This window comes from Delphinus delphis, chromosome 21 (assembly GCF_949987515.2).
Source record: "Delphinus delphis chromosome 21, mDelDel1.2, whole genome shotgun sequence".
Taxonomy (NCBI): domain Eukaryota; kingdom Metazoa; phylum Chordata; class Mammalia; order Artiodactyla; family Delphinidae; genus Delphinus; species Delphinus delphis.
This window is the reverse complement of record NC_082703.1, coordinates 25,024,659-25,038,166: the sequence shown is the minus strand read 5'-3', so window position 1 is coordinate 25,038,166 and position 13,508 is coordinate 25,024,659. Positions and strand designations below refer to the sequence as shown.

Sequence of the window (13,508 nt, the reverse complement as noted above, 5' to 3'; positions counted from 1 at the left end):
GAATTAAAATATGTTTTTTTAAGTCCTGAGATAACACTAATGTATCAGGTCAAAGGACCTGGAATTGGTATTACTGAAAAATACAAAATAAAACCCCCAATCTCCCCCAGATCCCAGGGCTCCCGCAGGTCGGGTCGGCCCCTCAGTTAAACTCAGTGCGTGGACAGCACAGCCAACACGGGTCCTCAGGCCTCAGGCTTCCCGGGACCCTGACCCCGAGGCTGCAGGGAGACCTCAGCCCTGGACTGAGATCCTACGAGGCCAGGGGGACCCGCGGGAGATGTGCCTGGGCCAGGAGGTGATTAGAGCAATGGAGGAGGAGAAGGAGGGTGTAAAGGGGGGAGGGGAGAGGGGGAGGGGGCGAGAGGAAGAGGATAAGGAGGGGGTAAAAGGGGGAGGGGGAGGGGGAGGGGGAGGAGGAGGAGGGGGTAAAGGGGAGGGGAGGGGAGGGGTAAAGGGGAGGGGCGGAGACGAGGAGGAGGAGGAGGAAGAGGACAGCAGCCCCTCCCTATGCCTGGACCCTGGATCAGAGGCCGGACGGCAGAGGATGCTGGCCTCATCCTTCAGCTTCAGTGCCACCTTTCAAGTAAATGACAACCCAGGAAATAAAGGCTTTCCTCCCACCAAACTGGGCATGTAAAGAACGCTTCACACGCAGCGTTTTTCCTGACAGATACGTTACCTTATTTCAACTTTGGAAGAAAAAATTCAAAGAGCACTGACATCGGGTTTAATCTTTTAATGGAAAACTCCCCAGAGAACAAGCAGTAACCAGTGGGGAAAGCAACCTCTGTGAACCAGGGGGTAAGAAGGGAGCCTGCGGGGAGCGGCGCAGAAACCAAAACACGAACCCTCTCTGGCCGCCGTGCGCCTGGCGTGGCGCCTTCAGCCGAGGGCCACCACACACGTCGCGTCACTGTCTTGTGGGGCCGCGAGGAAGACACCGCAGACGCCATGTCCCCGTTTCAAGGGAAGGAGGACGGCGCTGGCGGAACAAGTGAGCGGCCTGGCGGGAGCTTCCCCTGCCCCAGTGCGGGGCCCGGGGTGGGAACTGGGCCGGGGTGGGGGGCGCCTACAGAGGTGCCCTTTCTGCACCAGGGACCCGTCCTCGTTGTCACCACCCGGCCCTCCGGGGGACAAAACTGACTGGCAGGTGTGTGTGTCTGCTGAGATCCTGCGGGCTCGAAACTCCCTTGTCCCCTGTCCCCTGGCCGACCCGCAGGCCCTGCTGTCTCCAAGCCTCGGCCTGGCCGGGGACGCCCCGCACCTACATGCGTCTGCACGGCGGCCACAGTCCCTCCCCCGCGGGCCCCCCTGGGGAGGCTCCGCGAGCCTCCCAACCGCGTGACCCCCACACCGTCCGGGAAGAGGACCCAAGTCCCGGAGCCCCAGGGGAGGCCTCCCGGAAACATCGAGAGTATTTCTGAGCAATCAGTGCCCTTTTTCAGACTCGTGAGGCTAAAATGAGGTGGGTGAGCCAGGAACTTGGGCAGCGAGCAGGGGGGCAGCGAAGAGCAGCCTCTCTGCTCCTGCAGAAACCATCAGCACGTCGCTGCCAGCAATGCGGCCACATTTCAACCCCAGGAGCACGAGGGAGCTGAGGACACGGGGTCCAGGGGGGCACCGGACCCGGACCTGCCCGTCGCCCAATGCCACCTGACCACAAGGCCCCTCTGGGCCTGGGTGTCCTCCTGTGAATGTGCTCCACAGGGGGCATGCAAGGATGAGGGGGGTGACCTTTACACCTGCCTGACGTGTCCCCTCCTGAGCACACGAGCCCGGCCTCTCACAGCCCAGCACCCACACACCAGACACTTCACTAGCACCTTCAACCCGCTCTGCTGCCCCCTGCAACCCAACCAAGAGCCAGCTTCCTCCTCCAGCCTGACCTACGGCTAACAGCCCCTTGGCCTTTGCAACGCAGCTTGTCATCTTTCTTACCAGACTCTGAACCTGCCACAGAGGATTTGTATGTGGTTCTGTCTGCACACCACATCTGTGCACGCGTGTCGTGTGTATGATGCATGCATCTATCAACCACCCTGTATACCTATCACCCACCTACGTCTATCTACCTACATCATCTATTTACAACATCTGTCATCTCTCTCAGTCTCCATGACCTGCATCAGGCTGCCCACGTGGGAAAAACTCAAATCACACCCCACCTGAAACCATCAACTCCTCCCCTCAGTGCCCCCAACTCTGTGGTACGCCCTTGTCTCTGACGCCCTTGTTTCTGAAGCTTTCCTTTCCTTTTACCCAAAGATAATGAAATGGAAACCACGGAGTATCTTCCCTCTGCTACCTACAGTATTTTCAGAGATGAAGAAATTCATCGATATTCGGCTAACTTCGTGAGCTGCTGGAAATCTATCTTTTAATCTCAGACTCAGGCACTATGTACACACACACCCTTTACACAGTCACATCTAGTCCCTTTGTGGAGATGTCCCATCAGTGTGAATGAGTATAAATGACCCTCACAAAGAATGCAGATATTCCACGCAGTTTTACAATTACACTGGGGCTGATACTCAAAATATGTAGGCTCGCTGCTGGGTTAACCCCTTCCTTGCTGGACCAGGAGAGGCCAGTGGACGAGCCCAGGTGGCTGGAATGGCTGGGAGTCTGTGCCAGCAGGTAATTCCCAGCCAGCACAGCCGTCCTGGTGCAAGCACGGGGGCATCCGCCCTGCGCATCCTACCTGCTGCTGAGACAAGCCTTCGGGCATTGGGGTGAGGACGGCTTCCGGATGCTTGCAGTCCACGTCAATGAACAAGTTCTGTTCCTCTTCAAGACAGGGTCTGTGGTCTTAAAGGAAGACAGAATGTGCTAGTTTCACACTGAAACAGGATATAACGTCACAGCGCAGTCAAGCTGGCTGTCAAAGCAACACCCTGGGCAGACACCTCAGTTCTACGACTCCTTTCCGCCCAGCAATGAGTAAAGTGAAGTTTTAACAAACCCAAGAAAACATCCTTCCCACAAGAGGAATGTGGTGTTTGTTGATATTTGAGACTTTCAATACTTGAAGTCTAACTTCAAAAAGCCGAGGTGTCATTTGAACACCTAGATGGCAGAGTAGAAATACATATTTCAATGTCTTAATCTATGACATATCAAAGTCAGAAACAAAGAAAAGCAGCTATGAATGACTAAGAACCAACATTCGATAGTCAGGGAAAACGAAGGGAGACTTAGTAACTTCCTGACTTTCTCCCTTTCTCACTAGAAGTCTGTAAAAAGCACAACTTCCCCAAGATCAAAAATTCTAGACCAAAATTAAATTCATTTCTAAAAACTTAGATGCAGCTACGTAATCTAAAGAATTCACAATGGGGCTTCCCTGGTGGCGCAGTGGTTGAGAGTCCCCCTGCCGATGCAGGGGACGCGGGTTCGTGCCCTGGTCCGGGAAGATCCCACATGCCGCAGAGCGGCTGGGCCTGTGAGCCATGGCCGCTGAGCCTGCGCGTCCGGAGCCTGTGCTCCGCAACGGGAGAGGCCACAACAGTGAGGGGCCCGTGTACCGCAAAAAAAAAAAAAAAAAAGAATTCACAAAACAGCTAGAAACCAGAAAAGCACAGGAAATTTTAGGTAATAGGAACCTGGAGATGATCTAATTCAAAGATACAAAACCCTAGCTGCACAGAAGAACTGTCAGAAGAGCTTTAAGGAACCTACAGTGTCTATACACCTATTGGAACGGCCAAAATCCAGAGCAGTGACTACACCAAGTGCTGGTGGGGATGCAGGATGGCGCAGCCACTTCGGGAGACAGTTTAGTGCTTTCTTATAAAACTAATCATCCTCTTATCACATGACCCAGCAGTCATGCTCCTTGGTGTTCACCCAAAGGGGCCAAAAACTTATAACCACACAAAAACCTGCACACGGATGTTTATAGCAGCTGTATTCACAATCGCCAAAACTTTGAAAGCAACTAAGATGTCCTTCCGTAGGTGAGTGAATAAAATAAACTGTGGTCCATCCGGACCACGGATGTTACTCAGCTAAAAAGAAAGGAGCTACCAAGCCATGAAAAGACACGAAGGAACCTTAAATGCATATCACTAAGTGAAAGAAGCCAACTTGAAAAGACTACAGGCTGTATGGGTCCAACTAGAAAAGGTAAAACTATGGAAGCAGTAAAAAGATCAGTGATTGCCAAGGTTTGGGGGGAGGGAAGGATGAACAGAGGATTTTTAGGGCAGTGAAACTACTCTCTATGATGCTATAATGATAGGTATGTTTCCTTATTCGTTTGTCCAAACCCACAGAATGTACAACAGCAAGAGTGAGACCTGATGTGAACCATGGACTCTGGGTGATGGTGATGTGACAGTGTAGGTCCACGATTGTAACACATGGACCACTTGGTGGGGATGGTGACAGTGGGGAGGGAGGCTGTGCCTGAGTGGGGCTAGGGGTTTATGGGAAATCTCTGTACTTTTCATTCAGTTTTGCCGTGAACCTAAAACTGCTCTAAAAACAAAATAGTCTTTAAAAAACCCACAACATTCCAGTGTGCGGACGTCTCCCTCAGAGGTCCACTGACGGCCTGGGGGTGGAGGCCTGGCACCGCTATTTGTAAGAGCTCCCGGTTCCCCGCTGTGAACTCCAGGGCTACGAGCCGAAACTTTAGCCCGGGCTTCCCACCTGACAGCTCAGGAAGCTAAGGCCGCAGGGTTCAGGGGTGTGTGTAATGGGCCCCCCTCCCCCCAAACCAGGGACGATCCTGTGATACTCTAGTCACTCTCCCCCTGGAGCTGCCTTCCGGCCTGCCCCGTGCACCTGGACCCTGTTCCCTTGCGATCCTGGTCCAGGGGTCTCGGGTGGGCCCGAGTCGGCATTTCTGAGCAGCCCCCAGACTCCGGGGCCCCTAACCCCAACCTCTGCACCTGTGGGGCTCTGCCTATGTGCCCTCCCACGAAGGGCCCCCTCTGGGGCACCTGCCCGCAGCCAGCTCCCCACCGGGGAGCACACTCTATCAGAATCCACATCCCTGTCTCAGCCCCTGACACACTCTCCATCCTACGTGAAGAGGCTGGGGGCTCCGTGAGGATCACACCTTCTTTAAAGGCCCAGGTGGCTTTACGGCCAATTACAGTCTTCCCGGGCCATTCACAGGGGAAACACGTGACCTTAACGTCCTCTCCCTGCACGGCTATCAGCAACCTGCACTGAGCCGGCACCCGCTTTGCCCATCAGAAGGTCGTAGTGGCAACACAGAAACGTGCTCCTGAAGGACCAAGTGAGAGTCAGGACGGTCATTCCGCACGTAAACCCTCAGCTGCCCGCACAGCCGGGTACCTCGTACCACACCAGCGCACAGACATGCTCAGACGCTAGAGAACCCGCGCCCAGAGCTTGCTGCCGACGTGAACACACCCAGACAGGCTCTATCTTTCTGACACACAAGCGCCACGGGCTCCTGCCCCTGAGTGAAATGTTTCACAAACCTGAGAATTCTGGAATCCTCTCACCAGCACAGAGGATCCTGAGTTCCCACTCAGAGCCCACCGTACCCAGCCTCAGCTGTGAAGGGGCAGGAAACGTGCCAGGAGCCCCGGGCACTGTGAACGCACCCCTGTGACTGTGTTCTATTATCAACGGCCCTGCTGAGAATCCAGGGGCTCTGTGGAAGGAGAGCAAGCCCCCGGGGGGACCCCCGATCACCCGACTGCTGGGAGGAGCCAGTTAAGGGGGGGGCGAAATCCACCCCCTGCGAGAATTCACTCAACTTCCTGCCGCCCCCGGAGTCCTCACTGCCCCGAGCCAGCCCCGAGCCCAGGCAGCCTCCCCGAGGCCGCGCCCCGCAGACCTGCAGAGGCGAAGGACTTGGTCCTGATGAAGGAGCGGCCCCGCTTCACCGCAGCCTTCGTCTTCTCCAGGCCGTCCTTGGTGCCCTCCTTGGCGGCCTTCACGAGCTTCTGCATCTGCGGGGAAGGGAGGCCGGGTGAGGGTGGGATGACTTGGCAAAACCTCCTTGCTGTTTTTGCTCCATTTTAAAAGAACACTGTCAAGTAGTTTGCTCTGGAAACATCATCTGAAATGGGCTTTTTGGTCTGGGAGAGCTTTCTTGGCTGTTGTGAAAGTGTGTGTGTGTGTGTGTGTGTGTGTGTGTGTGTGTGTGTGTGTGTGTGTGTGTGTGGTTTGGGGCTGTTTGGTTTTTATTTTGCTGGTTAAAAAAAAAGAAGGAAAAACAAATTTACAAACAGAGCCCTTCCTTAACATAGTTTTAAAAAAGTCTCCTGCTGTGTTTAAGTCAGTCTTTGTTTTTATTACAAACACTTGCAAAGGGCTTTGCAGAAGCCGAGTGCAGAGAGCTGAGGCCACAGGTGTGAACAGTTTGCCCAAGGTCAACGGACAGATGGCAGGAAACAGTGGAGCCCCTGGCTGGAGACCCGCCAGCCGGCTCAGCCGCTGGACACTCCCCAGCCTCCCCGGGGCTCCCCATGGAGGCCGGTCCAGCGGCTCACGGGCCCTTCGTACTGATGGTCACAGGAATGGCCAGCTGGAGAGACCTGCCGGGATACAGACAGAGGGACGGCCCGCGGGAGGGGTCGGCAGACCCCCTCCTCCACGGAGACTGAAGGGTTGGAAAGACCACCGGCCCCCGCAGAGGAGTTTGTCCATCCTGGTTCCCTCAAGCCAGGCTCCTGGCATAACACTTAGACTGGCCATTAGGGCCAAAAGCCCCCAATGATGTGCTTTGGCATTTCACCCCCATTTCTTATCCTTAGGACTCTAACGTCTGAGATATTGGCCACTGGGTACGGAGCGACTGATCCTTTAGAGAAAACCCAGATGGCCTCTTATGACACAAGCTAACACCCTTCGGGTCTGTCTAGGTGCCGGCCTCCCCGCCCTCCTGCGATCCTCCCCAGGGGAGAGGCTTCAACACCCGCCCGCTCCGCTCCAGGGCTTCGCCTGGCCTCCCTCCGGCAGCCCTTTCTACGGGGCCACTGCCCGGTTGCGCGTTTGCACAGAGCGCCGCCGGCTGAGGGGCTCTCGGGGGCTGAGTGTGCACCCTGGACTCGGGAGCTGTGCCCCTGGGAGGTTCCCACTTGAGGAGCCTGCAGCCTGGTGCCGGACACTCGTAACTCCAGCCCGAGCGACTCTGCAATTCCTCGCTGTCCCCGCGCCTTAGGCTGTGTCCCTGAGGATGTGCCCCTGGCCCACCACCCACCTCGATGGACACCAGATCCAAGTCACACTGCCTGGCTGACCCCGACTCGGATGCCCAGCCACTCACCACCGCCCTACCCGCCAGGTTAAACGCGGCAAAGCCACTCTGCCTGCTCCGACTCCTGTATCCCTTCATCCAAACGCGGCTTCGTCTGCTGACGACCCCGGATAGCTGCCCGCCGTCCCCGCTTCTCCGCAGCCACCGCTGGCGCCTCGCGCTGCCTGTGCGCCCCTCCTTAGCTCCCTACCCCCCCATCGTCCAGATCCCGCCGCCCAGACCCGGGCTGCACACGCTGTCCATGCTCCCTCCAAGGAGTCAGAGAATTAGGGACAGACAGATGGCCAGGGAGCCTGCAGGGGGCCGAGCCCCGGCTCCAGGTGAAGCCACACAGGTGCCAGGTTCCGGGCGGAGGGAACGGCCGCCCAGGGTCGCACAGCTGCAGCAACACGCCAGGCCCTGCTTCTGCAGAGGACGGCAGCGCGTAGCCGGCCCCAGACGAGTCACCCTACCTGCTCCTTGCCGCTCTGCCACCGTCTGATCGAGCACATTCCCCTCTCTTTGCTGCGCTGGCCTGCCTCGTACCCCTGCCTGGACCACCCGGCCCTGTGCTCCCTGGAACCACCCCCACCCCGGCCTCCAGATCATCCCAGGGGCTCCGCCTGTTTCCTGCACGGAACCAGCCCAACGCTGTGCCGGAGGAGATGCCATGATTCCGGGGGCTTCGCTCCTGCACCGAAAAGCGTGGAACAGAGCCGTGATGTTCCAGAGACGTTTCTGAGTGAACACCTGCCTCAGGTAAGTGCCTTTCAAGACGTGTGAACAAATCAGAAACGTCAGCAGGACGAAGATCCCAGTGAAGGAAAGGTTACTTGACAGTGCCCTTTTAAAACATCTCAAACAGTGGACACCACGACACTCACACCCAGCAGTTCTCAACTTTGTGGTCTCAGGAGCCCTTCACACTCAGAAAAGTCATCGAGCAGCCCAAACGGTTCTGGTTTACCGCCTTTATCTATGTTACGCTACGTAAGGAGTTAAAATTGAGAAAAATGTTGAATATTTTTATTAATATTCATTTAAAAAATATTTAACCTATAACATTTTGTCTCAGGTAACGTTTTATGAAAAATTACTACATTTTCCAAAACAACAAAAAAAGTGCAACTGTTTTGCACTTAGGGGAACCTGCCTCGCGTCTGGCGTGGAGACGGCAGATCCCACGTCCCAGCAGGCGTGGGTCACGCCCTGGGGCCTCCGTCCACACGTTGGGGGACGGAGGGGGACAGAGGCGAAGGATGCCCCGGAATTGACAGGAACTCGCCACTGCCCGGGTGGCCCTGGGGTTCCCTGGACCGCACCGTGAGAACCACCACCCCGGCAGAACTGGCCAGCTCTGGGGCTGAGTTTTCTCGTTAAAGGACAGTCTGTTTTTTGCAGAAGCGTTTTCAGCGTGAACCACACTACCTTCAGTTCATGTTTGTGCTTTAGCTGCTGAATCTCTACCGCGCCCACCGCGTTTGCCACCAAATGTCTCATCTTTTTCTCATAGTGCTCCTTTAAGCGGGTTAGGTCATGGGAAAGCTACAGTACAAAGAGATACAAGCTTTTCACAACACGCTCTTTCCGGTGCTTTGAGACAATCTTACATTGAAAGGGCTTGAGCAGCGTCTGGTGGGTGATGTTCACACACCAAGGTCCTGCTGCCCCGGGCCCCCCCTCCTAGCCCACCGGCTCTCGAGAAATAAACACATGAGTGAGGAAGACACATCATCAGAAGACAGACTCCAGGTGAGCCGGACTGGAGACTCTTCTATGCTGAACAAGAGAAAGTAAATGCACAGAAATATGTGGACACCGTCACGCCTTTACGTTTTGGTGAAATTAAAATGATCAAAAATGTAGAAATACATATAACATTGTTCCGCTGTGTCAGCGCCAAAGCAAAGAAGCTTGAATTCAAGACTGTATCGATGGGGGAAATGATTTGGGGACGACCACGTAGATTTTTGAGTCTCCAAACTGACATAACTTTCTCTGCAGCCCACGGGGATGGGGTGAAATCTTGTAATTCAGTCCTCACGTGATCACAAACGTCTCCAATATGCAAACCGAGGCCCCTTGCTCCTTAGTGAGTGTTTCCCATGTCAGCCCAGACAAGGACACCTCAGCGATTTTTTTTATAAAATCTGAGACTATGAGAGGAGTCTTAAACGACTTACAGTGTCATCCTGGCAGCTTCTGAAATACGACTTTTTAAACTAGGAAACTTGGTACTCCTTAGCGCTGCCCTCGGGACGCTGCCCCACAGGACGGACGCGTGCTGGACCCGGTGAGGACTCTGCACTCACGGCCGCCCGGGGCTGGCCCTCCACCGTCTCTGCTGCTGGGCCACCCGGCCTCCTCTATTAGCATTGCTGGTGATGCATCTGGGAACACAGGTCCAGCTGGGCGGCCAAGAGGGCAGAGTGTCCACTCAGTAATCGTGCCCACGGCTCAGGGGCCATCGCCTGACCAGCCCAGTTTGCACGTCATCCGCCAGGCCTGCTGAAGTCGAAATTTACGAGCGTTTTAACTGCTCTCCAAGGCCACACTGGGTGCCCCATCCTGCTGAAATCAGGCCCCGGTGCCGTATTTAAAATCTCCATTTAAACCTGGAATGTTGGACTCGGCTGTAAAGAGCCAAGTGTCACCTTAGTTACCAGCTCCGTCTAAAATTACAGCTGTAGCTTCATTCGCTGGTTAAGTCTCGGCTGTAATAACTCTGGTGACAGAGACAGCTAAGTTCTGGGGAAAGCTCGTTAATGATATTGAGTAGCTGGGTTGACCACCACCAACTGGTAGAGTCTTCTTGAGTTTCAGGACAAGATTACAGACTATGCGAACCCTATGCGCCCGCAGTAATCTGTAAGCCGCACCGACGTGGAGGCCACGTCCAGGGGCCCATCGGCCTGGTCACGGGGGTGCAGGCAGGGGGAGGCGTAACTGATTGGTCCTGCCCTGACTTATCGACTCTGCTGTGATGACGAGGCACTAGCCACAGCCTCCACCAGCGTGCGGCCTGCATCTAGACCTCACACAGAAAGGCCATGGCGCGCTGACGTGACCGTGGACGGCAGTGGGAATCATCCTTTTACCAACAGCCAAAACGCCCAACGACAAGAGTATTCGGGGTGGCCAGTCACCCCTGGACACCGGACACCTCAGTGGGGTGATCTCCCTCAGCAGGGCCCCTCTCAGGTCCCCACCCTACAACCTCCAGCCCTGGAATCCACTCCTGCAACCTGGAGCTCCTCCCTGGACCCTCATCTCGGGAGCTTCACACACACACACTCCCTCCCTTTGAGGGTGCTCCTGGGCAGCTCAGCTGCTCTCGTCCTATAACATCCTTTTGTAACGTGTTCTATTTTTATATCTTCCTGTTTGTGTTGAGAACACTGAGGTTCAAAACATCCCGTAAAGGACAGCAGGGCTGTGCTGTGTCCCACCCGGCCAGGCTCCATCCATGCAGCGGGCTGGGCACAGACAGCATTACGTGTACACAACACAAATATCCAGGGAATGCGTATTTACGTAAGTTATTCAAGATAGCGAACTCGCTTAGGGCCTTTGGAGGGATTTGGTTTATATAAATTTAATTTTCCCATCCTGCCGAGATTCTACTGCGTGAACTAAGGGGAGTCTTCTCTTTTGCCAACATCTAGTGCTTTTCTTAAAGCACGTAACAACAGCTTAAAAAACGACAGTTTAAAATAGTACGCGAATGAAAATGACATCTTATAGTCCCGTCCACATGTCCACGTGAGAACGTTTTATCTCTCAGGCACACACACTGGACACGTACTTGCTTTTTGTGGTCGCTGCGCAGGAAGGACTGGGGGACCCCGTTTCTGCTCTCCGAGTCGCTCTGTTCCTCGTAGCTCTCAAATTCGCTCGAACTCCACCCGTACTCCAGAGAGCTGTTTCCACCTTCATCTCCATTCTCAACATCATCATAAATCATTTCATCTGAATGCATAAATGCCAAAAGGAAATTTAAAACGTAGACCCTCACTGGCTCTTGTTCTGTCTGTGCACGTTCGTCATCTGACCACATCGTTGGGGGCTGGTACCTCGGAAAAGCTTGGAGGAATGGAACCTCAGGTGTGGCCGCCCCCAGAAAGGCGCTGGACTGATGGGCGTGGGGTGACAAAGCTCTGATAACCCCCCAGCCCCATCCACGTCCTGAGGACCACTGGTCTATGAGAAGCCACCACAATTATACCAAATGATGTCTTGCCCATAGAGAACTTCTGACAAAGGAAAATTTTTCTTTAGATAAATGTATGGAATAGAAACAGATTAGACACACAGACAGATTAACAGATCACAAACAGATGGACGATAGAGATATTCAAATATGAATGCAAGTGAAGCTTACTGCAAACAACTATAATTTTGGCTTTTGTGCTAAAACTAGCCCAGAGTACCTATAACCTGTTACTGTATTTAAATATCTTCATCACATCAGTCATCTTAGAATTAGTGAAAAGCACATCTGTTTACGCCGCCAGATACAATGCCAAAGGCACTGCCTGCAGAGGGGACACACCGGTCTAACAGAACAGCTATCACCTTCGGCAGGGGCACCGCCAGCCCACCTTTTGTTGCCGTTTGGTTTTTGAGACCCCAGATCAGCCCATCTGAGCTGGGAAAGGTCTACCAGGGAGGATCAATTACTCAAAAATGCATTTCAAACTTGGTTTTACAGCAACCTGCCTTTAGTTTCCACGTTATTTGCAGCAGGTACTTAAATAACTACCCCGGAGCACACTTATTCTAAGGACCTGCCTGGTTTATGTAGAAAGAGGGCCGAAGGTAAGCACGGGTCTCCTGTCATGTAGGAATCTCGGGAGGAGGCCTCCGTTAGCTGAGGCCCTAACAGTGCTGGGGACCTGACAGCGTCCAAGGCATTTGTGGGATGAATAAATGAATCCACGCAGTTTGCTGTCGGTTTTAAGAACATGTCCTCTATTAGGCTGGGAAAGTTCCCTCCTGTCAGGAGTTTTTAACACTGGAAGGCATGGTACCAAGTACCTTCTAAGCGTGTATCAGGATGAGCGTATGGTCTGTGTCATTCGCCTGGTTCTGTGGGAAATGACATCTAAAGAACCAGCCAATGTTGAAAGATACTTGAACTCTGGACACAAACCTCCAGGGTTAGGATGGGCTTTGGCTTGTTTGCTGGGATGCTGCCAGACGTGGTTTCCTGACATTTCATTTGGGGTGTTCTGCATCACGCCTTTCGGGCAAAGTGGCTCTAAGTTTGTGCTAACACCCTCAGGGTCAGTTCACTTGCTCACTACTCTTTCCTGCCTTCTATGGGGTTCAGTACCCTTTTCCTTGAACTATTCCTCGAGGGTCTACGAGCGGTGAAGCTCTCCAATCTGCGTCTGAGGTTGCCCGTTTCTCTCTTGTTCAAGGACAAGACTTGGGCTGGATGTGAAGATGCGGGCTGGAACCGAGCCTTCTTCAGCACTTGGGGAACATTACCCTGCTGTGTCCCAGCCTGTCGAGAAGTTGCAGTTCCTCCCGGCTGACTGCGCCCTCGCTCCTGCTGCTGTTAAGATATGCACAGTGGGCTGTGCTCGGCAGTTGGAATTGTGCACGCCTCGTGGCGGATTCACGCTCAACCTGCTTTGAATTCGTATTTCGACAACCCGGGAACTTACATCTGTAATCCTGGAAAATTCTTAGTAATTCCTTCCTCCATGACTTCCTGTATATCATTTATTAGAGACATGCCGGCCCTTCAAGCCTCCATGTTTCTTCCCTTTCCACTCCTATTTTTCCCATCTTTAACTCCTCCTGTTTCTTTTTAGGATAACTGAGAAAATTACCCTACCTTGAGGGCTGGGATATAAACACGTGCACACACGAAATTGTACCACACAACATCGGTGAGACGCCGTAACCTTACGAAACGTGATTACAGACACACAGAGCTGTGCACCTAAGGTTTCTGCCTGCCCGCCTACATCCAGAGGGAATGACGGTAAAGTGCATCTCATAAAACTCCAGCCCAGACAAAAATCAAACCTGGCTCAGAGTCCGAATTTTCTCTCGGCACGTCATCATAAATGGCTTCTTCCGGATCTGGAAGAGAAGGAAGGGGAACTTTAAAAACCGACCCCGACCCAGGGAGAACGTCCTGCACTTCACGGAGCTACAGACTCCTGTGATGTTACGGCTACTCGAGAAGTTAGTGTTATGATAAGGATGACTCGTGGGGCCTTACCAAAGCATGAGCACTGTTTTTAGGGCAGAATACTTCCTTGGG

The 13,508-nt window shown here is 53.8% G+C and overlaps 1 protein-coding gene across 3 annotated transcripts in view; it reads right to left on the bottom strand.

Annotated features, from left to right (window-relative positions):
* The window catches only part of ARHGEF10 (Rho guanine nucleotide exchange factor 10), a 73,961-nt gene that overhangs the window by 46,981 nt on the left and 13,472 nt on the right, over positions 1-13,508 (bottom strand). For 2 of the 3 annotated variants that reach the window (XM_060001518.1, XM_069540306.1), the window contains 5 exons: positions 13,268-13,324; positions 11,034-11,197; positions 8,657-8,773; positions 5,825-5,939; positions 2,708-2,814 (listed from right to left, as the gene is read on the bottom strand). In XM_060001518.1, coding sequence (XP_059857501.1) covers positions 2,708-2,814; positions 5,825-5,939; positions 8,657-8,773; positions 11,034-11,197; positions 13,268-13,324 — 560 coding nt within the window. The remainder of the gene's footprint in view (positions 1-2,707; positions 2,815-5,824; positions 5,940-8,656; positions 8,774-11,033; positions 11,198-13,267; positions 13,325-13,508) is intronic. The other variant, XM_069540307.1, reaches the window with a different exon arrangement.